Genomic DNA, 24,170 nt, shown 5'->3' on the forward strand with positions numbered 1-24,170 from the left:
ATTGCACACCTTATATGCTATTTTCTGACAAGAATGCTGACAGAATACCAGGTTTTATTGGGAGTTCACCAAAAATACTAATCGAGACTAGTGTGCTCAGTGGCCAACTATACCCAATTAGGCTGTCAATCACCAAGATTGCACCTTTCAACAGCAATAACTCTACAACCAAAGCACCTCATAACAAGGCAAGGGCATGTTTGAACTCCTGGAGTCTTGGTCTACAATATCAGCCGAAAAGGTCAACAACTTTTTTCCTAACCCTTACCCCCATTTCCCTATTCATGGATACCACAAAGAATCAGTGAGGAGTGAGTTGAGGAATGAATTGAAAGGTGAGTTGAATTGAGTTGCAAGCATGAGTTATCTGAGCAGGAGGGCAGGCTGCCTTTATAGACAGACTGCTGGCTCTTGGAATGTTCTAGATACATTGGCATTTGTAATCATTTGTAATCATTTGTTAGCAACTAGAAGATTCTGTGTTGTTCCATGAGGTTCCATGAGGTTCCATGAGGTTCCATGAGGAGTGACTGGGTGGATTGTTATTGGCTGCAAGCCATGTCAGGATGACACATGGGAACAAAGTCAAGAAGCCTCCTCTAACGAATTGCACTGAGATGAGTGCGGTTGCGCGCACATTTGCGGTTGGTGCTCTCACGGCAATGCAAGGAGACTATGCATCACAATGCAAACTTGTGCGCACAATGGGACAACAACAAGGCAGCCTATTGAAGCTGCTACATTGCGTAGAGGCAAAGGCAAACAACCGCACTGTTGCTTTGTGGGACAAAATGTTATACAAGAACAATCTAGGATGAGGGAAGAGCTAGTTGTTGATGCAACAACAGAAGGACAACATCATCTGCATTGCAACCGCCTCACGCACCACATGCAAGAAAGAGAGCTGGCAGGCTATTGCGCATAGCGATTTTAACTCTATTGTACCCAAAATGAGTATCACAACATTCAAAAACGTGATGTACAAAGCTGGCTACACGCGTCAACGTCCAGGATGGAAAATGAGCTTGACACCAGAGCAAGAGCAGGAGCGTTACACATGGGTGCTTGCTCACAACCCAGATAAAGAGGTTGAATATGACAATAACGGCTACAATTTCACTCACGTGGTGTTTACTGACAAGATGCCTGTGCACATTGGCAAAGAACAAGGCATGATGATAACATGGTGTTGTGAAAGAGAGCGCTGGGATGATGACATCAAGCACAATTGCAACCGCAAGGACTGCTGCCTTCAGTTCTATGCAGCTTTTTGCTATGACTATAAGGGCCCTTGTCATGTTTATTGTGAAGAAACTCACGCAGAGAAGGTTGCTGCTGCAGCTCACATTCAGCAGCTCAATGCTGATCAAAAGACTCACAACAACAAGCTACAGATCTATGCACAACAGGCCTTGAACAACATCTCACAGAGTGATGTCAATGGCCGCTACAACACCAGAAAGCAGCAGTACATCTCAAGTAAAATGAACTATCATTGTGGCAATCATGCAAGTGGAGGTGTTGATGGGTACCGGCATTGCAAAGGCGCTCTGAAGAAGGTTGTCCCATGGATCCATGACCTCAAAAAGAAAGGAGTTCCGTGTGTATTACAGCAGGACAGATCCCTAGCTCATAAGAGTTGAATATTGCGTGATTACCTGATGACAGAGCACATTGACATGTTGTGGTGGCCTGGTCATTTCCCAGAGGTCAATGCAATTGAGCATGCCTGGCCGTGGATTTGGAAGCATGTGACAAGGCAATTCACCCCATCCTGCACAGAATCGCAGTGCAAACAACAGTTGATAAGCTCATGGGACACCATGCCTGTAGAAGTGATCAATAAGTGGGTGTTGGCAATTCCTGAGCAAGTTTGACGCATCATCCGTGCGGGTGGCAAAAACAACTTCCACGGATAATCACAATACGAAAAAAAAGTCAAAATAGCTCAATTGTATGTCTCACAATTAATTCACCGCATCAGAATTACTTAGTATGGCTTCAATTTGTTGTTTTGGTGACAATTACTATGGGTGTTGTGAACGGCAATCATGTTCACGGCCTGTGTGTGGAGTTGATTCCTCAAAAAAAAATGGGCTTCTTTGTACTGAGTATACTGCTTGTGCCGAGTATTGCCAATGCGGCCCACTGCTTGGGTTGCTTCAGTTGCTTGACTGAGAGTGATGATCATAACGAGTATTGCCAACACGGCCCACTGCTTGGGTCAATTGATACTACAGTTCCTTGGCTCCTCTTGTATTGTTGCGTAGTCCTGTTCGTTCAGTGTTGTTGCGGGTTGCCCTTTGATTGTAACACTCATATACTCAATGCCGCACCGCCTCCAAGCTTGTCAACACGCCCAGGGTTACCAGACTAAATATTGAGACTAAGCGCATTCAATTGCTGCAATCAGATCTATTTTTCACTGTGTGGTTGTTGAGAAAAAGCGTTGTGAACATTCACTCAAAAGTGGTTGTTGTGAGGTCACTGTAGGCAGGCAATCGGACACAGGATGGATTGGGGCCGTCTGGGGCCAAATGGGATGAGATTAGACAAATCCTTGATGGCTGAGCCTCAAGGTTTGTGAGGAATATATACAGGTGGCCCGTGAGCCTCTGGTCCAGCCCTGGAGTACATCTGAGGGCTGGCCAATACATGTAAGGGGAAATACCCGTGACAGTTGTGGTGGCTTGTGCACAGTAGTGTAAACAAACTTTGGTCTACCAATTGTATCTACCTTCCGAACAGGAACCACTACACCAGCATGTGGTACATGGAACATCCTTACCTCATGAACCGTCGCATGATCTATCTATGAGCAGAAGGCTGCCTATCTATAGGCAGCAGAAACAAAGATGCTTACTCTGTCCTAGACAAGCAAAACAACAAAGAGGCAATATGTTTAGACAGGAGATGGAAGCTGCCTGAAACCAACACTTTTCCCAACATGCACCGTACAGCTCTAGTGTGCTCTGGAGTGTAATCTCGCTTGTGACAGAGAAAAGAGTTCTTGGAGGACTGAATGCATGACTAGTCCAGTGAGTACATTTGCGACACCGGCTGCAGCTTCGTCAACAACAATATTCAGAGAGCACGATGCAAGCGCTGAAAGTCATGTTCATGCAAAGTATTGCTGGCGCTGCAAGACCAGTTTGAAGAAATGGCAAGCAGGAGGAGCGCTGGTGGTGTGATATCGGAAACACGATTGGGGATGACGCGGATGCGTGAGGGACAGTGGTTGCAATCATTAGCAGCTACATTCGTAATTTAGTTGTGCATTGCTGTGATCGACGTCTGTGGCGGCGTGGGCCGCTGTGGTATACTGATAGCTACGGTAAACGATAACGTAGGGCCATCGGGTCGATGGAATACTGCGCTGAGTTGCTATCTAGCTGGAAGATGACGATATATACTGTCCCTGCAACGTGCTAGTCCATAACAGTCTAAGCAAGGGTAATTGGGTCTCGTAAGGACCGACTGATACCGCAATAATATCTAAATCAAAATTATCTAAGAAACATTCAGAACGAATGGCATTTGGATGTAGTCACTATGGATCCCGGTTTGGGAGTATCAAAACTCAAGGCTGGAGGTTCCCGGGACGATCCTGGTTGTTAGTGTCAAGTGGAGAGAACGTGAGCAGAATTGTGATCTATTAGTAGCTACTTCCGTGGTGTTTAAGCCGGAAAGAAAAGGCGCAGGGCCTCAAGAAGAGCTGTAGTCTAGGTGCTGGCTGACAGTTAGCTAGAGGGGATTTGTTGCGGTGTGTATAACCTTTAGGACCCGAGGGTCAGAAAGGTCGGCCTTTCTGTATCGCTGCGGGGCCGCGACAGGATGGAATCACCTGTAGTCACTTTAATACGTGCCAGTGATTGGAACAAGGGCAAGCAAAGTCTGATTAGCTCCTGTGGTCTTCAGAAATGACGGCAAGTTCCCAAATTGTGCGGTAACGTCAGGGGCAAACCAACAAACGTGAAACCGAATAGAGGACTGTGAGGTCCTAAGATAACGAAGCGGTCGGTTAGTGAAGGAGTTATTGCTGTACCCGATTAATGTAAGTTAAAACTTGCAAGCGCGTCGCTGCGCAAAGTAATACAGTCCAGCCGCTTACACATATCCAGGCATTTCATCCCCTCATATATTTAGATCATCAACAAACTCTCAAGGCCACGCCACACCCCACTATCTACTCCGCCTTCCTACCTTTGCCTTTCTTCCCACCTTTCCCCTGCACCACCGTCTTCGGCACCACACCCCTCGCATACACCTCCCCAAACCGCTCGACCTCCTTCGTCAAGCTCGAGTGGCTTCTCTCCGGCCTCTTCACGCCACTAGGCCCCAACACCCTCCCCTCAAACTCCCGGTTGAACGCGTGGACGAACTTCTTCCACCCACCCGTCGGCTTGCCCTCTGTCAAATGCGCAAGAATCCACTCCCGCTCCTCCTCCACATACGGCTCCACCACCTCTCTGAACCGAATGAAAGTGTTGCGCCGGATTTGCTGCACGGTGCGCTTGTTCAGCGCGGTGATGGCTTCTTGGTTATTCCAGTCGCGCGGCGGCGGATTAAGGAAGATACGCTGGCGGTGTTGTTTGTCAGTCAGCTTGATAATCAACTTGCCCTTCTGATCAGAGGCAGTGCCGTCCGGGAGCCGCTCGAAGCGGCCAGGTACGAATTGTGTGCTATAAAGTGTTAGCTGAGACGTGGGAAAGGGAAGGAGGAAATTGGGTCAGCGTACAACTCGGGCTCTGTAGTGAAATCGGCGGGATTGGAGTAGTCTGTTGCTAGCGAGCCCCACCTGACGTTGCGGAACAGTTGTGGTTTGTTTGTCTCTTTCACGTTGCCGGGCAGCTCGTCGGCGTCGCTGTCGTAGTACTCAGATCCTGCTTTGGTAGCAGCGGCGATGAGCTTCGCATGTCCGGGGTCGCTGGGGTCGAGCATGCGCTCAGAGCGCTTGAGTACGTTGCTTGAGAGGATGAGCTTGCTGCCGGGTGAGGTGGGCGAGCTGTCTTTGTCGCCGGCGTCGAACATGACATCGTCGTCGTCGCAGTCGCAACCTTCGTGGGCGGTCTTAACCTTCTTGACTTTACGCGAGATGGTGTGTGCAGCAGACTTTTGCACCGTCGGCTTGACGACCTTCTTCGTGGGAGGCATGATGTCAATCTCGGAGTTGGTATCATAGTCATCGTCAAATGATGCTTGTAAAGACATGCATTTCAAAGTGGAGGATTCGTTAGGCTGAGGAGAAGAACTGTCGGTGGTGTGAGGTGGATCTTTGAGGGCAGCTTGTATGCCACGTAGCTTCAGCTTGAGACCAGAGCTGGACGAGCTTGAGGGTGACGAGCGAGCGTTGGCGTGTCGTGAGTCAGTAGCGTTTGCGTTCTCTGAGATGGCAAATCCCGTGGGCGAGGTTGTGTCACCAGTCTGGCAAGGCGTCAGACGCAGCTTCAGACGCGGTGAGCGAGAGGGCGAGGAAGAAACCTCAGCGTTCGAGTCTGGGACCACTTCGGCTGTGAATTCTGTAAGTAAGGATATCTAAGGGGAAAATTGATCAACCTACGAGCTGATGGTGTGGAATGTGCGCGCTGGCTGTTGTTGATTCCATGACCTGGAGAAATCAACAGGAAGCTCGGAGCAGGCGTCTCAAAGTGTCGTAATGTGGGCGACTGAGACTCGCGCTTGACTGGTGTAGAAAACACTGGTGAGCTTTCGACGGCGCGAGCATTCAACATTTGCACATGTGCTTTCATGGTTATTTTTGGCGCGATTGTGCGGTGACTGTTAGTAGTCATTGTATCGAGACTGTGCGATGCTATACAAAAGGCCGTACACAGTACGCGCTGGCTGACGAAGAATAGCAGTGAAATAAGCAGTTCTGGCGAAAGCTGATGCGACCGTGTGACTGTATCGAGCGAGGAGGAATGTGGAAGTTGGTGTCAGGCTGAGAGGTGGACGAAGTGAAGTGTAGGCGAAACGAGGTGGCTGGAAGTGTGCGCCGGCGCTGCTGCTATTGTTCCGTGGAGAGTCATTGTGATTAGGTCAAACAGTGTTCTGGAACAATGAGAGTCTTCACCGTGAGGAGTAGCCCAGGCGGATGAGCGAGGTCGAGGTGAAAGCGTTGTCCAGTCTTGGTCAACCGATAGCGATAGCACCGCACCTTTTCCACGAAGCTACAATCATTCTGTGTGGAACAAAACATTCAGACTCGTGATTGGTTTGTGTTCGGAAATTTTGCCGGGCCCATTAAAGCACTCGTGGTGCTGGCATGGTGAGTGGGACCTGAACTGAAGGTTAGAATGGCACCACAGCTCCTCCTCTTTTGACTACAAGATCTTCAGCAGGTAATCTGTCCGAGCGACTACTCGCCCTTACATGGAATGACAATTGCATCGTGTTATGCAACTTCACGACTGAAGCGTGTTGCATGTGAACGTTCAGTGAGGGCGTGACGTAACGCCGACAAATAGCAAGAGCACCGTAGAGCAGCCAGCGTGCATGATCGTAGATGTGGTAAAATCGAGTTCATGAGTCATCTTGCGAGATCGAAGTTCACCTACTGTTTACTCTAGAATCTCGAACCCAACAAAGTCAGGCGCCCAGCTCGTGCTATTTCCAAAGCCACCAAACAAAACAGTGTTGTTTGCACCTTCAACAAAGCCATCTGCCTCAATGATCAGGCGTGCACTTTCTTCCCAATTACCTCCAGACAGCGGGAACGCCCATCGCTTGGCTTTCCCGCCGTTGACCGCGATAGTTGCGTTTCTGGCATTGTCACCCCACTCCCACGCCGTGGTAAAAGCGTAGTCGTAGTTCACAAAGTCGACTCCGAGTGTCTTCTTGCCAGACGACGAAGCAGATACGGAAGTGAATATGACGCTAGAGCCGAGAGCGATGTTGCCGACCTTTGATCCAGTAGGTAGACAGGTGCCTGATGAGCAGGATACAACCTTACCTGAGCCAGCAAGAGTGGCGTTCGAAGCAGAGTGGTACCCAGTAGACTTGAGAGGTGCCGCTGCTGTGACATTGGAAACGAGCCAGAGGCGAAGTTCATGGCCGGCAAGGTCAAGCTTCTGGATTCCTTCTACAGATCCAAGGTCCTTCGCTGCCCATACGTCGCGGACTTGCGCAGAGCCAATGCCGAGAGATGTGAGGTCAATTTCGATGCTTTGCGAGCTGTTCTTCCAATTTGCGACACCAAGGATTTGACGGGAGCCGGACAGCTCGCCGAGCCAGATGTCGTACTCTTCTTCCGTGTAGCGGCGCACGAGCTGTGCTTGCTTGGCGAGAGGGTCCTGGTTGAGCGCGATGACTTCTTTGTTGGACATAATGTCCAGAGAGTGCTTGTTAAGTTTTTCTGGATCGACTGCGGCGCCGATGATTAAGGGTGATTTGTTGACAGCCCACATGCCGAAGTGGAAGCGCTCCTCTTCTTCTGAAAGAGCGTTAAGGCCGACAATAAGCATGTCCATGTCTGCAAAAGCGCCTATAGTTGTGTGTCTGTAGTACGGCACGACCTGGTTGGTGATACGCCAGATGCTGCGCCAGGCGTTGTAGATGTCGTTGCTGATTCTCCAGGAGTTGCCGATCTTGGATGCCCATTCGCCCGTATCGATACCGATGCCCCATTGGCAGACGAAGTACTGGATGTCGCGGTCTACGGCTTCGAGCTCGGCGGCCATGTATTGGAAGCGTGCTGGTGACTGCGATTCGGCTGAGGAAGCATCGACCATTGTGGCGTTCGACGTGGAGTAGCAGTTGTCGTATCTCGCGTTATGTTAGAGAAACGGGTTTAGTGACGTGATTAGGGTCGTGAATACTTTAGACTGTCGCCACCCCATTCAGCAAAGCTCTCAGCGTCCAGTTGTTCGTACCCAAGACTTGCGGGCAAGTCCGTGCTGCCGCACTGCAGATACCCCGCGCCTGAGTACAGACCGAATTCGAGCCCAAGGTTGTGGATGTAGTCGCCCAATGCTTTGCCACCAGAGGGAAACAATGTCTCGTTCCATTGAAGCTTGCCTTCAGGGCTTCGATCTCGTGATGGCCAGCCACAGTCAACAGTGATGAAGTTGTAACCGAGCTTATTGAGACCCAACGCGATTAGACCATCGGTGCTGTGCTTGATCTTCTCCTCGGATGGAGAGCAGCTGTAGCTATTGTAGGAATTCCATCCCATCGGTGGTGTCAGTGAGCGAACAGTCTTTGCCAGAACCGGCGCCACAAAGGCAGCCATGAGGAGAAGTGAAGTTGCCATTGTTAGGCTGCTGCTCCCCAGAATATTTTGCATGCACGACGAGCAGAAGGTGCACCCATTCAACTTATAGCGCTGGCAAGCTTGGTGCTTGCGTGACATCGCAGGCAACGGCAAAACTCACCGCGTAGGAAACTCAAGACTTTTAGAACCATCTCTTTCTCATGCAAGCCTAACGAAACCTTCTAAAAGATGATCACGCCCATGTTCAAGCGAGCACATGAGGAAGGTGATGACAGTTTCGTCTGGGGAAACGCCAGGGGTGCGCCGGAGACAAGCCCAGCAGGGTGTCAACGGCCCGTGTCTAGCGAAGATCCTCCCCGCATCGGAGTAAAGATGCCGCGGTGAAACGATGTGTTGTCCCGTTTCGCTGCTGTGGATAGAAGGAAAAGTGTGGAGGAGCCGGCAGACAGCCGAGATGAAAAGAGGGGTTGACGTCATCGGCGTTTTCGCCGAAAACGCCGGTACGATTCTTTCGGCCTGTGTGCATCAGCACCACAATCAGCTTCATCGTCAACAGCCGCGCCACGGAAGGGACCACGATCATAGCTTTATTTTGATATGACAATTGTTGGGGAGCGCTTACGGTATCGCCTCTACATCCTTTAGATCTCTTTTGGCAATTGTGCACTCGATGTAGTGCTAGGTCTCGCACTCGGCTCATCGTGCTGAATTTTGGTTGTGGTGACTGTGATCAGTCCTCCGAGATCTGCCAATGCCTCCTCACTGCCATGGCCGTCGGTCCACAACACTTGATCTTTGCGCTTTGACTGGCTGGTATAACCACTCTCCAAGCTCTTAATCTTGGTGTTGTCTGTCGACCGTTTGACATACCCACGAGAGTTGTAGGAAACATCGGGGGTGCCGAATCGACGGCGGATTATACCGGCAAATGCTGAAGTGCAGCTGATGATGACAGCTGAGATGGAAGTCAGTAAATCGTGCGGAGAAGAATGCGAACTCTGTACGTACTCATCGAAATCTCTATGACAGTCCACATTTGCAGCCATTTCGGGTCTGGAGTTGATGGCACTCCGTTTTTGACTCCGAACTCGACCACACGAAGAGTGGCGAAGAGCTTGGGGAAGCATTGTCAGCTATATCACCAGACGAAGATCAGCGTTTCGAAGTTACTCACAATACATATCCAACCACTACCAAAGAGCACGAAGATGCCAAGCTTCTGAGTTTTGGGCAGCTGAAGACTCCATGTCAATCGAAGCGGCAGGAACATCACTGTTAAACCCAGTCAGATGAGTAATTTCCAAAGATGCTATACATGCCTGCAAGATCGGTAGCGACGTCAACAGCATATGCAAACCACAAGCTGAACTGCGCCCGTTTCTGTTCGTTTGGCTTCGCGCAATTGCCTTGGTTATACTTTGCCTTCTGGTCGTCACATACCAAGATGGTTGTCATCGAGCTACAAATGAATGACTCGAGAACGATCAGGAACATTCAAGACCCAACGGGAGGGTTTGAAACTCACCAGTATGCAGAAAATCAAGATGCCCCACCACATAACGGTAAATTTCTTCGGTGTTCAATCCAGTAGCCTGCGGTACAATGCCAGAAGCGACAACTTACTAAGGTGAGCGAGGTATAGAACAACATTTGATCGGCTGTGATTCATCGGTAGACCATGCCTGCATCGTGCACTACAGTTTTACGTTGCAGTCAGCCTCTGGTCACCTTGCCTTTGTACCATCAAAGACGACTTACATATTTAGGATATGGTGGGATCGCCAGGTATATAGTCGTCTTCTCCTAGCTAGATAGCAACTCAACGCAGTAATCCATCGTATCCTACCAATGGCCCTTTGCCACAACAACCAACGGCTACAACGCAATCTCTGCTGTCATCACAGACATAACGTTCCAATATAGTCTCTCCTTCAACTCTCATCGCAATGCTTACTGACATGTTTGCAGCCAGCAGCACTCTGGGCCAACGCAACAGCCTCCATTGGCATCCCCACCTGTCATCTTGACACGGCTTGCAGCCAACAACAACCCTCCCAGTCCTTTTTGTAAGGCTCCCATCATCCTGCCATTTGTAAGCTTGTGTTGAGGTTGTGTCTTAAGTAAAGCTTGTAGAACCTATGCCAAAAGGCATGCGCAAGTTGAATCAACAGGATTCATCTTGCATAGTCGATATTTATACAGGTGGAAAAGCATGACTGCGCTGCTCCTAGGCTCTAAGCCTAGCCCACACCCATAGGTGGGTCCACATGGGTCTAGCCCATTACAACTAGCAGTACCCCTACCCAACCCGTACCCTACGCCTTGGCAGGCCCAGGATGGAACCGCTTTAGTACCAGTTGAGCCAGCTTGGTTCTTTTGGGTGGGTATGATCAGGTTGTTGATGGAATGTACTATGGTGGTAGCGGAAATGTGACGACTAGGGACGGGCATCTAGATGTGTGTTGGGCAATGTGGGAAGAGTGAAGGATGTAAGTGTGACGATGCTGCCTCAGAGCCACTTGGACTACAGATGTAAAAATAGGATAGCAACCTCAGGATAGATCTAATGCAATCCTCTAAGGAGGGTTCTGGGGAAGCCTGCGACAGGGAGAATGTACTGTGCGCCTGCTTAGCAAGATAGTGGCTTGGCAACCGGCACAGGGGCACGCCAGGGCTTACCAAGGCTTGCCAATTACTGCAGTGCGGTTGTCGTTCGTGACAATAGATGCAATTTGTATAACCCTATCTACCAGGCTGTCGCTGGAACTGCTGGGAGGCCGCCGTCATGTGTGGAGGTTGAGAGGGGCAAGAAGAAGGGCAAGACTGGAGAGGTGCGATATTCGGAGTGCGGGGTAGTGGGGCTCGAGTACCGAGCCCACAACTGCCGCCGTACCTGGATGACAACACCCTTACAAACCTCGAAAAGCAACGGCATCAGATTTCAGTACCATGCGGATAGTCCTATATCTAGCCGATGCGCTAGCCGATTCGCTAGCCGATGCGCTAGCATCTTGACTTCAATCCAATTGATCCCAGAACCCTCACGATGCACTTTTTTCTCCTTTGACAATTCTCACAACATACGCAACTTACGTCATGGCTTCAACCGCCCCCCAACCGCCAAAAATGACACTGCTGTACCACATGGAAGTCCAGCTCGGCGAACGCTTTTCACTAGGTCCTGTGCCGAACGGACAAGAGCGCATTGTGATTCCGATTGTGGGAGGCACATTCAAAGGTCTCAAACTATCCGGTACAATCCCCTGTGTCCATCCACCACCATTTCAGCAGCCAAAACTTCCCATCCCATCACCACCATCTAACCTCCTGCAGGCAAAGTCCTCAACCTCGGCGCTGACTGGCGTCTCACTGACGTGGACGGGAAGATCCGCCCCGACGCGCGGTACAACATCCAGACCGATGACGGGACATGGATTTACGTGCAGACTGAGGGGCCAACTCAGTCGGATGGGAGGACGTTACTGAGAGGAAAGTTCGAGACGGCGAAGAATGGGGCGTATAATTGGTTAAATGATATTGTTGCCGTGGGTGTGCTGACAAGAAATGGGACGAGCGGAGTGGTGATTGATATGTGGGAGGCGAACGCGCCGTGATTGATGGAGGGTGAGGTCAGTGGGTTCATGTGGGTACAGTGATATTCAACAGGCTATCTACAATTAGGCTGTGAAACCAATTGGCAGGTTCATTGACAGGACGTAGCTCAAAGAGCTACAAGTTCAATCAAACCAGCTGGCTTAGAGCACCTTTCTGGTTGAACTCTGGATCCTGAGCATAAGTCATGCCCAGACTATCCACTCAGCTGCCCAAGTGACAGCTACATGTCTTGGTAGCAGAGGAGAGCCGTAACACCCAGCCACCTTATATTAGAAAAGTATTGTGGGCAAACCAAGCTTCCGCTCACCACCAAACTTCACCATGACTATCCCAAAAGTATGAGGCCTAACCTCACCGTTCCCTCCAGAAACCTACCGCTGTAAGCCGTACCAGTAGGTTCCCGTACTACGCCCGGTTGGCCACGCTACTGTCAATGTAACTGATCATTGAATTCAGTTGCATTAATATGCTAAGCGGAGACTCCCAAGCATATAAGTGATTGACTTTACATGGCAGACCTATACAATGCGAGTTTCTAAGATGCTGGATGCATCAATATAAAATTCATATCGAACTATGTTTCCAGGTTCTTGCCCAACTAAATCAATTGCTAGCGAAGTCAGCGGGACTACCAAGCCCACCACGTGCAGCGCGTTGAAGTAACAGGTATACTGTGACAAGGCTACAAGATTCTGCTGTATCCTCGAATATCGTGAAGGGTTTTCACATGTCCAGTACCCAGGTAAAGTCCCCTTAGCCCAATGGGTGATTCGGATCTGTCCGCTAGTCCAACTGGGTCTAGCTCGTTCACAGCGATATTTCTCCCACTCACTTTGTAGTCTAGACAGATAATAAACACACAATACTTCTCAACCGTTCCCATTGACAGTTCTTGGTGATCAGCCGGCGGAACCGCGGCAAATCCAAGGTTACTGGCGAACAACACAAGCTGAATAATTTTGCACTACAAACAGCATACAGACGCATGTGCCGCATGTGCTCGATGATAGGTGCATGTTAAAATGAGTGCCCTGTCGTGATGTTAGGATGATGTTTGGCTTCAGGTACACCAGTTTGCAGGTGCGGGTTCGTTCGACCCAAAAGGGTAAGTGGGGCGTTACCACACGTCATATCGTCCTTTCACAACAACACAAACCTGCATAACACTCAGCCGATATGGCACCTACGGACGCAAGTCAACAGAGTACATATGCTCAAGCTCTTCCAACCTCCGATGAGCTCAAGGAAGCGTTCCAGGTTGAAGTATATGACCGCGCAGGGGACAAGAAAGCGCTCGGTGACCTCATTCAAGGCAAAAGACTAGTCTTGATCTTCACAAGACATTTCTGTACGTCGTGGCTACTTGAATTTGCGCATCACGATTCTGACTTGAAGAGGGTGTTTGAACTGTCAAGCATACGTCCGCGCGATCAGTGAGAAAATTCCGCACTCCAAGCTTCCTCCCAACACTCAAAGTAGGTTTCATGGCCAATCTCAAATGTATCATCCTGACCATGTGCAGTCAAAATCATTGGCAACGGTTCATATCAACCAATTGATACATATGCTACCACTACTTCATCCGTGTATCCCATATACACGGATCCAATATGTCGGCTCCATAAGATTTTGAAGTTCAAGTCTGCACTAAAAGAGCAAGAAGATGGTGAGGAGAAGAAAGATTACATGCAGAATGCAGGTACTCCAATGAGCAGGATATTTGGCGGTATCAAGGGTGCTCTGTGCAATTTGCAGCACACCGCGTACATTGGTCCGAAGGCCCTGAACGGTGGGGAGGTGATTATTGCAGCTGGTCCGTATGAGTTGGTCGCACTTCAAATTCTCGCTAACAGTCACTAAGATGGCACGTGCGAGTACATGCACCGTATGCAGAATACGGTTGATCATACGAATGTCGCCGAGTTGGCTGACCTCATTGGCATAGGTTTAAAATCGAATACCTGATGGCAGGTCAATGATCAGGCGCATCGCATTTGATTTGTGCTTAGAACACATCACCTGGTCGATCGCTACGCATATTTGGTCAACAATCTTGGATATGTACAAATCATTATTGGCATTGCGATGGTGACGAAATGTTTACGGAGAGACGAATGATAATAATCCAGGACGAAAGACAAGCTTAGTTTTGCATAGGAAATCTAGAGCGGAGATATTGTACATGCAAATGCTAAAGAAAGAACCGTGCCACTATTTACGGTTGAGATCAATCTATCACGAGAGCACTTACAAGGCCTTGGAGCTCTCGACCTTCAGTCCAGCAGCGCCAACATCGCTCTTCTGCTTGCCCTTCTCCGCATCGAGCGGCACGTTCAAGCCCAAGCGCTCACGGGTGGAGTAAGTAGTAATGCCTCCTTGAGGATCGGCCTCGGTGACAAGCTCCTTGCGGCGAGTATCAACGAGAAGGCGGATGAGGTCGGGGCGCATGTAATGCCCGGAGAAGTCAGCCAGAGCCTTGGTGAGGTGGCACTCGTTGAGGTCGATCTGTCAAACCGTTAGCGTCGAAAAACGTAATAGAGTTCGATATGCTTACATCAACGAAGAGAAGGCCATCAAAGTCCTTGTCAGGCTTAGCAACAAGGGTGCCGTCGGGCTTGTAAATGCGGGCGTGACCGTTGTAAGTCGAAGGATCAGTCTCTGGCTCAACACCCTCAGGTGTAGTCTTCCTCAGACCCTCCTTGCTCATCCTCTGGAACGGCGCCAATGTCCAAGTACCAGTCTCGATAGCATAAGCAGGGGTGACAAGGTCAGAAGCTGGGTCAGCAACGTTGGTGGCTGGGTCAGGGTATTTGAGTGTCTCCTTGCCAGGGTAGACAGGCCAGGCTGCAATGTGAATCTGCTCGCCCTCTGAAACATTGAGGGACTTCAGGAAGGGGTTCATGTTCTCCCAGCAGTTGAGCTGGCCAAGGCGACCAAGCTCAGTCTGAGTGACAGACTTGAAGGTGTCACCGGAGCCGTCACCGTAGACGAGCTTCTCGACATGGGTGGGCTTGATCTTGCGGCGGTGGTTGATGACTTCACCAGTGGGGTCGATCAGGGCCTGGGTAAGGTAGAGAGTGGCGTGGTCAATCTCGGAGAAGCCGAGGGAGACATAGCTGCTAGGTGTCAGTGTTGTAGGTACCAGTGTAGGTGGATTGGCTCACATCTGGTTGTCACGAGCGGCGCGACGAATGCGCTTGAACTCCTCAGAGTCGATAGGAAGGGAGTTCTCGCGGTACTTCTTCAGCATAGGAAGCGACTGCTGGTAGTTGACCTTCCACATCCAGTATGGGTAACCTGGGATCCAGACTTCGGGAAAAGCGATGAGCTTGCATCCAGCCTCACCGGCCTCGTTGATGAAGGCAATGGTCTTCTGGACGCCAGCCTCGAGATCGAACCAGCAGGGCTCGGAGGTGACAGCGGCGGCCTTGTACTTAGTGAGAGGCATCATGGAAGGTGAATCAATTCGGAAAGATATAAGAGAAATGTTGCTGAATGTTGTATTGTTGACGTTGTTGTTGTAGTTGTTGTTGTGAGTTCTTTACCTGCTGAGATCGATGGTTATATACTACTCTTGATATCTTCATGCCTACATGTTCCGGTGGTGTTACGAAAAATCACCGACGACCTTATGTCCATTCGCGCCATGTTACGACCTGTGCTGCATGCATAGTCCCTGCCGATGCTGTGTGCTGTGTCTCCCCATGGTCTGATTATGGCCGTTTTTATCTGCAGCGTCACAGTGTTCTCGAAGTCACAGGGAATCAGAGTGAATCTGTGGAGCTCGCATGCTCCGAATTGTGTAATGTGCTCAACTAGCCTCCGGACACATGGTGTACCGGTCAACGGCACAGGGTCGGCAGCGCTGCCATCGATGCCGCCCATGTTGTAACAGCGGCAAAGAATCGGCATCGTCGGCATTTCGGCGATACCTGCGATACTGCGAGCATTGTGCGAACATCATGCGGGTGATAGAGACATCAACATCGAGGCCTGTATCGAAATTCGAAGGCCAATTTTCTTGGTCTCTATTGAAAGACAGTCATCCTCTATGAAAGCCCTCTACCTATGGTAACGTATACGTGGCTGAAGATGGTGTTGAGAAGCGGCTGCCTATTGGCATGGAAATTACGGCTTAGCTAATCAGGGAGGCACTATGGTTTATTAGGTAACTACATTTGTTAGTGTGTTTACTAGTTGATAGCGAAACTCCGGTTCCCCACTCACATAATACACTTTCATCATAACAGATAGTCTGTTGACTCTGTGGAGCGAAGGTACTGACAAGAACCGTTGCTGTCTCCGAAGGCTTCAATAATACGTCTGCCGCGACGAGAAATGATCACAAACACCACAGATACGAGCTTTATGCGCCGTGGATGGACAGATGATGCTTCATTATCTTTCGTCTTTCACACCCGGTGGTGAGAACAAGAGTTCAATGAGCAAAGGAGAACTTTCATTGGTCAGTTCTCAGAATTACGAAAGTCCTTCATGCGTACGACACCGCGATCTTGGCGTTCGCTTTCTTTGAACCCTGAAAGTCTCACCTTCTGTTGTTAAAACATGGAGCTAACAACAGCAAGCATCCCGCAGCTGAAATATAGTGATGTCGACAAGTTTAAGATTCGAAATTCAATAATATACCACATCATTGTTGACCACCCGTTGAGCTCGCGTAATATGAAATGTGTCAAGCTTTTTAGCCCTCGTCTCCGTTCCGCCTAGACTCTGGGCCTACCGGAGAGTCAGGAAACACCAAGCCTTGAAAGCCTTTGTGATGCAGAAGCGGCGCATAAATCCACATGATAGCGCTGGTTATTAGCCGTAGGGCCCCAGCTCACTCTTGACCTCCAACATCGTTCTGCACACCACAGGCCAACTTTGATCTTGTTTGTGTTGAAGTGAAGAAGTTGATTGAAGTCGTGATCAGTTTAGGAGCCGATCGGCTGAACTATATTAACTATTGCGCAAACCATAATAGGATGATAACAATTGACCTCCAATGAAGGTAGTAGCCATCAGTTACCCAAGTAGGTGCTAAGGGTAATCAGGCAATAGCCCTCAACAGTTTGCAGATCCGGGGGCACTCCAATGTCGTCCACAATCGCAGTGACCGCAATGACGGCGGCCAATACCACCGCAAATCGCGTGCCTCCTCAGGCCGGTGTCTTTGGGGGTCTAAATTCTGCCAAGTACAACACGAACAACCTCATCTTCCTCTTCATCATCCAGGCCGCAATCGTAGTCGCATTATGTCGCGCTCTGTAGTGGCCACTGTCAAAGATTAGGTAGCCTGCGGTCATTGCCAACATCATCACTGTGAGGCTTGCGCTCGAAAGGTCTTGGGGGAGACAGCAAGTCATGTGGCGGCATGGGCCGCTGTGGTATACTGATAGCTACGGTAAACAACAACGTAGGACTATTGGGTCGATGGAATACTGCGATGAGTTGCTATCTAGCTAGGAGATGACGATATATACTGGCCCTGTGACATACTAGTCCATGACAGTCTAAGCAAGAGTGATTGGATCTCGTAAGGACCGACTGACACCGCAACAAGTAATCTTCGCAGGGTATCATTCTTGGTCCTTCAATCATGGGACGTATACCACACTTCACAAACACAATCTTCCCCAAGGAGAGCATGGCTTGCTTCACACTAGCTGCCCATATCGGTTTCATTTTGCCTATTCTTGTCGGATTCAAACTCGATCTGCACTTCTCAGTCCGCAACTGGCGGACAGCTATTAGCGTTGCTTCTCTCGATATGGCCATCCTATTCGGTTTGGGCTACGCGCTCGCGTATGGTCTCTACAATCAGTTCCACAATGAACCGAACATCGTCAACATCAATTTAGCTACCTTCGGCCTGTTCGTCGCAATTGCCATCGCCATCTTTGCGTTCCCTGTCTCGTGCCGGATTTTGGCGTCCCTGAACCTGCTGAACTCCGACGTTGGCGTTATAACGCTGATCTCCAATATTGTCAACGATGTTATTGGTTGGGTGCTGCTTGCCCTTTGCGTTACCCTTATGAACTCCGGCAACGGCGTCACGTCTCTACGTTCTGCTCAACACCGCAAGATTTGCCCTGTTTCTGGCATACGCTGTTCGACCGGGCTTCATGTGGGTACTACTCAAGACTCATTCCGTAGAAAACGTGTCAGAGTTCAGTGAAGAACTGTACGCAAGGGGAAGAAGTTGAAGATTGTACTGAGGTTGTATTGAGTGAAGCTACGAACAGTATATATAGGTGAGTAGCTGTAAACAACGCTAGTGTGACGTGGCAGTCACTCTCATGGAGGTGAGGTACGACAGGCAGGAGCACCCCAAACCGTGACAAAGACGCCTTGGCAGGCGCGTAAGAGCGGAAACAGGACCGGCATGATCAAGATTAATGGACCAAGCATGAACTGATTGTCAGCGCTCTTCAGCGATTCATCGTCAGGGAAGTTCCACGACAAGGCACGCAGCATCGTCTCACCGCGAGCTAGTTGTTCAAGGTACAACTATATCTCGTTCGTTCAAAAGTCCTGTGATGCCTTATGCAGAAAGTCTGGCCATAAGTTGAAGCCCAGCCAATCAATCTGGAGTCCACGTCAGTAATGTCTCTGGCTGCAGAAAGGCTTACTTACGCTGGTGTAGTCGTCATTATGGTCTTCTCCGAGCTTGATGTAAAGACCGAGAGCTTTGCCACGGTCGTACGTGGGGTTGGCGCCAGTCAAGTTACCCGGAGCAGGTACGTATACGTCTGGATGTAATTAATGTCAGTTTGAATCGGAACAAATATGTTGTGGTCTATATAGCTTTTAGGAGCCAAGGGTCAGAAAGGTCGGCCTTTTTGAATCGCTGCGGGAGCGCAACAAAATATGCAAGGATTTTACCCAAAATAGGCATTCAGTATTGCCCGTTTGTGTGTAACTTTACAAGGAATGCCTGTCTTTCATACACAGGGTATGTATTGTTGTCTTAAGAGAATGCGATACTGGAACAAGTAATTCCAATCATTTCAAATAGCTTCGAGCTGGATGTTTGCAGCCGCATAGCCATCGATGATATCTTGCAGAATCATCCAGGTTTGGTAGCCCCATCGCACTTGATGGAAACCAAGCGCCCAGTAAGGCTGCATGACGGGTGTGCCGATGACGCCGAGCCAGGGCTTCCGTAGGAAAAGGGCCACTGAAGAAGTATAAATCGAAGCTGCCACCAATCGTGCGATAGACCAAGCGATCTGGGTGCAAGAGCCATTCCTGGCCGGAGACTTGGAAGAGCAGTTGCCGTAGCATGTTTCGTGGTACACAAGATACGTGCTATGCATGCTCGCATCGATTAGTTGATCGTTCATCTCGTTGCTCCAATTGAAGAGCAGGTTGCTGCTGTTAGTTGTACATCCAGTAGGTATGGATCAGTATGGGCTGAGAGAGTCATCCGACATTTACAAGAACCTATTGGACGGTGCGGTGTATCTGGGGTAAATCTTGACATTCAGCTGAGCAGTATTTTGATACTGTACTTCAAGTGTCAGATCGGCGGCGATGTCATTACCGTATGCATTACAGACAGGGCTAGCAAGAGTGAGGCCTGCAGAAAGTGTGTTCTTGGTAGTCACGACGTTAACCGCCTTGTAGGTGCCGTTGTGTTGACAACGTTAGGTGTGACACTGGGGTGCAAGATTGAATGTAGACGCTAGTGTCGATGTCGGAGGCCATCCATTGGGGCCTGGGGGGCTGGTCGAGCGTAGTTTGACCTGTATTCATTAGAGTGTGATACTGAACTTCAACAAGGGGAAAAGTGTGTTTGAGGCCACAGTGATCAATGCGGGCAATACAGATTTCCACATTGTCGGATATTACTGAGGATAGGAAGACCATAGAGTGGTTTGTAAATTTCCGTTCTCCTGATACATGAGGATTTATACAGTGTTGCAAGCCGTGACGTGCACTGTTTTTGATGACAACTCGGCTCCTGATCGTGGAAACCTAATTTGAACGCCATTTTACTCCGGCTGATAGTGATGAACATCACCTTACCACATGTGCAGGTTGTGGAATAGAATTAGCGATGATGATCAGTTCAGAACCATCGAGATCGGTGGAATTGCAGAAGCTCTCCCCACATCTTGTACTAGCTTTGAGGCGCCATAGTCAGCTTCTAAAGACACTGTGATAGACATCGGCATAGCAAACCGCACAAGTAGACGCGTTCTGGTGACGTTGACAAGTACTCGACTGTGTAAGTCCACTTCGATATTTTTGTGGTAAGGTGACCACCCTTCGGGAAGTTCAAGCAAAGCTTGGATGAAATAAGCTCGGCTATACACATCTTGGCGTACCTCGTATCTGAAGCACTGCCATGACGTCAGCTACAACTCGATATTCTCCTTCTCCACCAAACCCTTTCCAGGCACTCTCGTCAAGTTCGTGCGGAACGCGCTGAGCTCAAGAGTCTCAAATCCCTCCCCTTGGCCTTGATCCCAAAATACGAAGTTGTTGATGGGAACAGCTGCGTACAACGGGCCCTCGATATCTGTCATGCAGAAATCGTCCCAGATTGCACGTTCATCGTGGTCGCGATTCTCGACTGCTTGCAAACGCCACTCTTCGCCCTTTTGGTCTTGCGCATTTCGATACAGTAGTGTTGGAACAAGTTGTGCGAAGCCATGCCTCGGGATCCAATGTTTCACGGAGCCAAGGTTGAGAATGTCAGAAGAGTTCGAGATGAATTCAGTCACAACAAGGCCGCGATGATCCGCAACCAGTGTGACTGAGGAGTTCAGACTGGAGTTAGAGCTGACGTATGTACCCGCGTAGCGTTCCTGAAGTTGCTGGACTGCAAGCTGCTCCGCTGGGCGAATGAACTTGGTGACGATGTTTTGCAACTTCAAAAGCAGCTCGCTGTTTCCAGCAACCAAGATAGTAAAGCCTAGGTCGTACTCGGGCGCGAGAATAATGATTGAAGTGTACCCTGGTAGTCCACCCCCTTTGGTCACGAAGCGCACTGTACGACGGGAGTCTTGCAGTACGCGATCGGTATGGAAGATTTCCCATGGTATACCATAGAACGAGCTCAATCCACGCGAAGGAGATGCCGGATTAAACCAGTTCAAAGCATGTGTGAGGCCGTTGTAGTGGGTAAGCACGTAACGAAGGTACTTGGACAAGTCCTTGGAAGAACTGTAGATGCCACCCGTTGGGCTCTGAATACCCTCATCGACATCCCAATAGTGGTCACCTGACGGGATTACGCCGGCCTCGTCAGGCGGCACAGAGAGTGTGCTCTTGCTCATATCGAGAGACTTGAAGATTGCCTCTTCGATGTACGATCGATAGTCTTGTCCGGCGACTCGCTCAAGTACTATCCCAAGCAACTCAAAAGCGACATTGGAGTACGTGGATTGCTGATTTGGTGCGAAAATGGGGATCTGCGACTTGACAGCACCGAGCAAGTCTGCAACAAAGTACGTCAGCAAAGGTCCCAGGTCGGATGTGTGAACTGTAATCCTCACCATCCTCATAGCAAACTTTTTCATAATTGGGCGAGTACTCATCACAATCGATGAGACCGTCCCTTAACACAGGCGGTAGACCCCATGTGACGGGGTCTTCCACACCGCATTTCTCAAAATTGATCAAATCGCTTTGAGCAACTACCAAAAATTAATGTTCGTACCTTCAAGCGTCTGGCAACCACTCCAGGAGACAAGTGGCCAAGGTTTGGCATGTAGCGCACATTCGCGGGGTATGCCACTTAGCTGACTGGCCAAATTACGCAGCGTGATGTCTTTCCATGGCAAAGTCCCATTCTGGTCCTCCTTCAGCTCTTGGATGTACTTGTTCACTGGGTCATCTAGACTCAGATTACCCGCCTTCTCTTGAAACAGAATACCCAAAACAGTGAACGTTTTCGTGATGCTGGCGATTCGGTAGAGAGCATCACCATTGACTTCGGGTATATCAGGGCGAGAGGCGTTTCGTTCGTTCGCTGTATGGTGCTTAGACCATAGGGTCTCTTTTGAGGTTGTGATCTCTACAGATAAAGATGTCGCAGAGAATTCGGGGGCGGCAACAGCTGATATGATAGCTGTGTTGATTTCGGCGAAGGCATGCTTGAGGAGCGCATCATTAGCGTCATATTCAGGCAGAGGGTGGGCAAAAGTAGGTTCATAGCATTTGGCGCTAGCTACTGCAGCTACTACAGTGGTAAAAAGAAGCTTCATCGTGACAATTGCGCGTTGAGGGTCACGACAGCCGAAACGTGGGATTAAGATGGTGCTTTTAAGGGTACGACTCGCGCCTTATCGATAGCACCGGCAGTAAGCACGTGACCCAGGCAACAACAATCGCGTCGGGCCGGCAAGCATACCATACACAACACTTCAACGTAAGACGCACTCGTTCTAGCACCATTCTTACAGCAGTGTCACATAAGGCTCAACAAATCTCGAATCATGTTGTCGTTACCCGTTTCGCGGGTTGTCATGACCTCGCAGCGCGCGACGCCATACATCTCGCCGGACAACCAGCTATGGCAGCTCTAGTCTTACAATACTTCCGACCGGTGTAAGTAACACACACTGAGTATGACTTGGAACTAGTATGAGTTTGAGCTAGCATAGGCTTGATGAAAACAGTCCATATGCATAGTTCCAATGGCTCATGAATGGGCCAGATTTGGCTGTGAGACTATGTTCGGACTACATGCCTGAGCCTCGATGACTGAGCAACGATTCCTCCAGCAGGTACTGATTTGCTCACAATGCGAAAGCCCTGCTCATGGTCAAAGACACTGTGTTTCAGCAACACACAATCCTATGCGAGTAACAAAACATTGTGCATGCAGTGTGTCACAGACTGGACGGACTTTTCGTATATATTTCCTTCAGGGTTCATATCGATTAATCTTGCCGACACAGAAGCTTCAGACTACCCAACGCAGCCTCACATCAACATACATCTTATCGAACAAGCTGACTCCCTACTACCAAGACGTGACCGAACACGTTTGCGATGTGTGTGGCGATCCAGTCTGGTGGATCGAAGGTCGACCCATCTGCAAAGAACACTTCTATTACATCAGCTGCCTATTTGAAGTCTTTGAGCTACTCCTGCAGAAACTGGACGAGTTCCCCGTATCCTGTTGCAGACGTATGCGAGGCGGCATCCCACTGAAAGCTGTGGACTACCTCTTTGGTGACAGCTTCCTTCAGCCTTACAAGCTAAAACTTGGAAGAGCACAACAACCCCGTTGAGAAACGCGTGTACTGCGCCGACACTAAATGCTCAAGTTTCAGACCCTCAGGAACTTGGATAAGGACAAGGCAAAATGCGAATACGGGACGGCGAGATGCGTGTACTGCAAGACCGAGCACCGCGCTGTGCATACATTCCTTACGATTGACCCAGCTGACTTGCCCTCCATATAGCTCAACATGTCGGATAAAGCAATGCCCTGCTGCTGCTGTGTATGGACGTTAGAAACCTACTGTTACGATCAAGGAGAAACTCGCAAAACAACACTGAACAAACAGGACTACGCAACGATACGAGAGGAGTCGAGGAACTGTATTATCGATCGACCCAAGCAGTGAGGCCGTGTCAGCAATACTCAGTATGATCATCAATCTCGGTCGAACTGAGCAGTAAGGCCGCGTCGGCGATACTCAGTATGATCATCACTCTCAGTTGAGCAACTCAAGCGACTCGAGCGACTCGAGCAGCTACCGTGTCTGTGCACTCAATGCGCCTGTTCGGTCAATGCGCCACACCAACCACCTCAGGCAGTTTACAAACATGAGGATGTAGAGCCATGGAAGAGCGGATTCAGGGCTAGGGTTAGACCAGCCTCAAGAGATAGAATTCCAAGTTTGAGAGCTTAATCTGTAGAGAAATGCATTGCAAGTTCAATGCACTTCTCCAAATTCCAATCCAAATTATGGTTGTTGAGTTATTTGTGTTGGAAGGCGGTATTGTTGTGAAATTGAGTCCCAATTGGGCAAAGGGGGCTAAGCGAGGCGCTAGTCCCAGTTTGATTTTTGATTTTTTTCCTCCTGTGTGTAACGGGGTCATGGTGCTGTAGTGAAGTAGGCTGTCACGTGTCGGGACGATGGCGCTAACCCATCGGGACGCTAGCGTGGTATGGACGAGAGCGCATAGATAATCGGGCACACAATGGCCAGGAAAACGGTAGCAATTAATCTTATGGGACCACCCCCCATTGTTATTAAGCTCGCTGTCACAGATACCCTTACACTGTGCTAGGCCCAATTTGTATTTGATTCCTCATCTTGGCAGGACTGTTACGATCCATGAACAACTCGCAATATCTGTTATACGAACCGAGATT

At 49.5% G+C, this 24,170-nt stretch overlaps 10 protein-coding genes across 10 annotated transcripts; 5 read left to right on the forward strand and 5 right to left on the reverse strand.

Moving 5' to 3' along the window:
- BU25DRAFT_416377 (uncharacterized protein) lies at nt 1-351 on the forward strand. Its single transcript, XM_033707770.1, has one exon. It carries the CDS (start codon nt 15-17, stop codon nt 306-308), a length of 294 nt encoding a protein of 97 aa, XP_033555303.1. The 5' UTR covers nt 1-14; the 3' UTR covers nt 309-351.
- Nucleotides 352-830: 479 nt separating this feature from the next.
- Nucleotides 831-1,442, forward strand: BU25DRAFT_306323 (uncharacterized protein; the record flags this gene model as incomplete). Its single annotated transcript, XM_033702066.1, has 1 exon — nt 831-1,442. A coding segment is annotated over one exon (612 nt), but the record flags the coding sequence as incomplete, so codon positions are not given.
- Nucleotides 1,443-4,243: 2,801 nt separating this feature from the next.
- BU25DRAFT_307008 (uncharacterized protein) lies at nt 4,244-4,983 on the reverse strand (the record flags this gene model as incomplete). The annotated part of the gene is made up of 2 exons (XM_033702079.1): nt 4,244-4,682; nt 4,739-4,983. Coding segments are annotated over 2 exons (684 nt in total), but the record flags the coding sequence as incomplete, so codon positions are not given.
- Nucleotides 4,984-6,542: 1,559 nt separating this feature from the next.
- BU25DRAFT_416378 (carbohydrate-binding module family 35 protein) lies at nt 6,543-8,620 on the reverse strand (the record flags this gene model as incomplete). Its single annotated transcript, XM_033707771.1, has 2 exons — nt 7,818-8,620; nt 6,543-7,764 (listed from the first exon to the last, which is right to left on the reverse strand). Coding segments are annotated over exons 1-2 (1,633 nt in total), but the record flags the coding sequence as incomplete, so codon positions are not given.
- A 140-nt stretch (nt 8,621-8,760) lies between these two features.
- Nucleotides 8,761-9,756, reverse strand: BU25DRAFT_253525 (uncharacterized protein). Its single transcript, XM_033701634.1, has 5 exons — nt 9,738-9,756; nt 9,532-9,685; nt 9,387-9,484; nt 9,221-9,326; nt 8,761-9,167 (listed from the first exon to the last, which is right to left on the reverse strand). Exons 2-5 carry the CDS (start codon nt 9,665-9,667, stop codon nt 8,854-8,856), a joined length of 654 nt encoding a protein of 217 aa, XP_033555307.1. The 5' UTR covers nt 9,668-9,685; nt 9,738-9,756; the 3' UTR covers nt 8,761-8,853.
- A 1,384-nt stretch (nt 9,757-11,140) lies between these two features.
- BU25DRAFT_380168 (uncharacterized protein) lies at nt 11,141-11,859 on the forward strand. Its single transcript, XM_033704217.1, has 2 exons — nt 11,141-11,465; nt 11,546-11,859. The coding sequence occupies exons 1-2, from the start codon at nt 11,309-11,311 to the stop codon at nt 11,824-11,826; spliced, it is 438 nt and encodes a 145-aa protein (XP_033555308.1). The 5' UTR covers nt 11,141-11,308; the 3' UTR covers nt 11,827-11,859.
- A 1,144-nt stretch (nt 11,860-13,003) lies between these two features.
- BU25DRAFT_355094 (uncharacterized protein) lies at nt 13,004-13,792 on the forward strand (the record flags this gene model as incomplete). Its single annotated transcript, XM_033703549.1, has 4 exons — nt 13,004-13,175; nt 13,225-13,302; nt 13,350-13,640; nt 13,689-13,792. The coding sequence occupies 4 exons, from the start codon at nt 13,004-13,006 to the stop codon at nt 13,790-13,792; spliced, it is 645 nt and encodes a 214-aa protein (XP_033555309.1).
- A 168-nt stretch (nt 13,793-13,960) lies between these two features.
- Nucleotides 13,961-15,351, reverse strand: BU25DRAFT_405017 (cyanide hydratase). Its single transcript, XM_033705143.1, has 3 exons — nt 14,992-15,351; nt 14,382-14,943; nt 13,961-14,332 (listed from the first exon to the last, which is right to left on the reverse strand). The coding sequence occupies exons 1-3, from the start codon at nt 15,276-15,278 to the stop codon at nt 14,075-14,077; spliced, it is 1,107 nt and encodes a 368-aa protein (XP_033555310.1). The 5' UTR covers nt 15,279-15,351; the 3' UTR covers nt 13,961-14,074.
- Nucleotides 15,352-17,402: 2,051 nt separating this feature from the next.
- Nucleotides 17,403-17,885, forward strand: BU25DRAFT_300568 (uncharacterized protein; the record flags this gene model as incomplete). Its single annotated transcript, XM_033701978.1, has 1 exon — nt 17,403-17,885. A coding segment is annotated over one exon (483 nt), but the record flags the coding sequence as incomplete, so codon positions are not given.
- Nucleotides 17,886-20,065: 2,180 nt separating this feature from the next.
- On the reverse strand, nt 20,066-22,070 carry BU25DRAFT_416382 (beta-lactamase/transpeptidase-like protein). Its single transcript, XM_033707772.1, has 2 exons — nt 21,498-22,070; nt 20,066-21,275 (listed from the first exon to the last, which is right to left on the reverse strand). Exons 1-2 carry the CDS (start codon nt 22,042-22,044, stop codon nt 20,191-20,193), a joined length of 1,632 nt encoding a protein of 543 aa, XP_033555312.1. The 5' UTR covers nt 22,045-22,070; the 3' UTR covers nt 20,066-20,190.
- Between the last annotated feature and the right edge of the window lie 2,100 nt (nt 22,071-24,170).

This window comes from Macroventuria anomochaeta, assembly GCF_010093625.1.
Source record: "Macroventuria anomochaeta strain CBS 525.71 unplaced genomic scaffold BU25scaffold_63, whole genome shotgun sequence".
NCBI lineage: Eukaryota > Fungi > Ascomycota > Dothideomycetes > Pleosporales > Didymellaceae > Macroventuria > Macroventuria anomochaeta.

Excerpts from the sequence above, each read along its gene's own strand:
- BU25DRAFT_405017 (XM_033705143.1), bottom strand. The coding sequence starts at position 15,278 with ATGATGCCTCTCACTAAGTACAAGGCCGCCGCTGTCACCTCCGAGCCC. Across the intron at positions 14,944-14,991 it reads GCCGCTCGTGACAACCAGAT|CTATGTCTCCCTCGGCTTCT; the intron begins GTGAGCCAATCC and ends GACACCTAGCAG. Across the intron at positions 14,333-14,381 it reads ATGGCCTTCTCTTCGTTGAT|ATCGACCTCAACGAGTGCCA; the intron begins GTAAGCATATCG and ends ACGGTTTGACAG.
- BU25DRAFT_416382 (XM_033707772.1), bottom strand. The coding sequence starts at position 22,044 with ATGAAGCTTCTTTTTACCACTGTAGTAGCTGCAGTAGCTAGCGCCAAA. Across the intron at positions 21,276-21,497 it reads TGGTTGCCAGACGCTTGAAG|ACTTGCTCGGTGCTGTCAAG; the intron begins GTACGAACATTA and ends ACTTTGTTGCAG.
- BU25DRAFT_253525 (XM_033701634.1), bottom strand. The coding sequence starts at position 9,667 with ATGACAACCATCTTGGTATGTGACGACCAGAAGGCAAAGTATAACCAA. Across the intron at positions 9,485-9,531 it reads CGTCGCTACCGATCTTGCAG|TGATGTTCCTGCCGCTTCGA; the intron begins GCATGTATAGCA and ends TGGGTTTAACAG. Across the intron at positions 9,327-9,386 it reads GTAGTGGTTGGATATGTATT|CTCTTCGCCACTCTTCGTGT; the intron begins GTGAGTAACTTC and ends TGCTTCCCCAAG.
- BU25DRAFT_380168 (XM_033704217.1), top strand. The coding sequence starts at position 11,309 with ATGGCTTCAACCGCCCCCCAACCGCCAAAAATGACACTGCTGTACCAC. Across the intron at positions 11,466-11,545 it reads CAAAGGTCTCAAACTATCCG|GCAAAGTCCTCAACCTCGGC; the intron begins GTACAATCCCCT and ends AACCTCCTGCAG.
- BU25DRAFT_416377 (XM_033707770.1), top strand. The coding sequence starts at position 15 with ATGCTATTTTCTGACAAGAATGCTGACAGAATACCAGGTTTTATTGGG.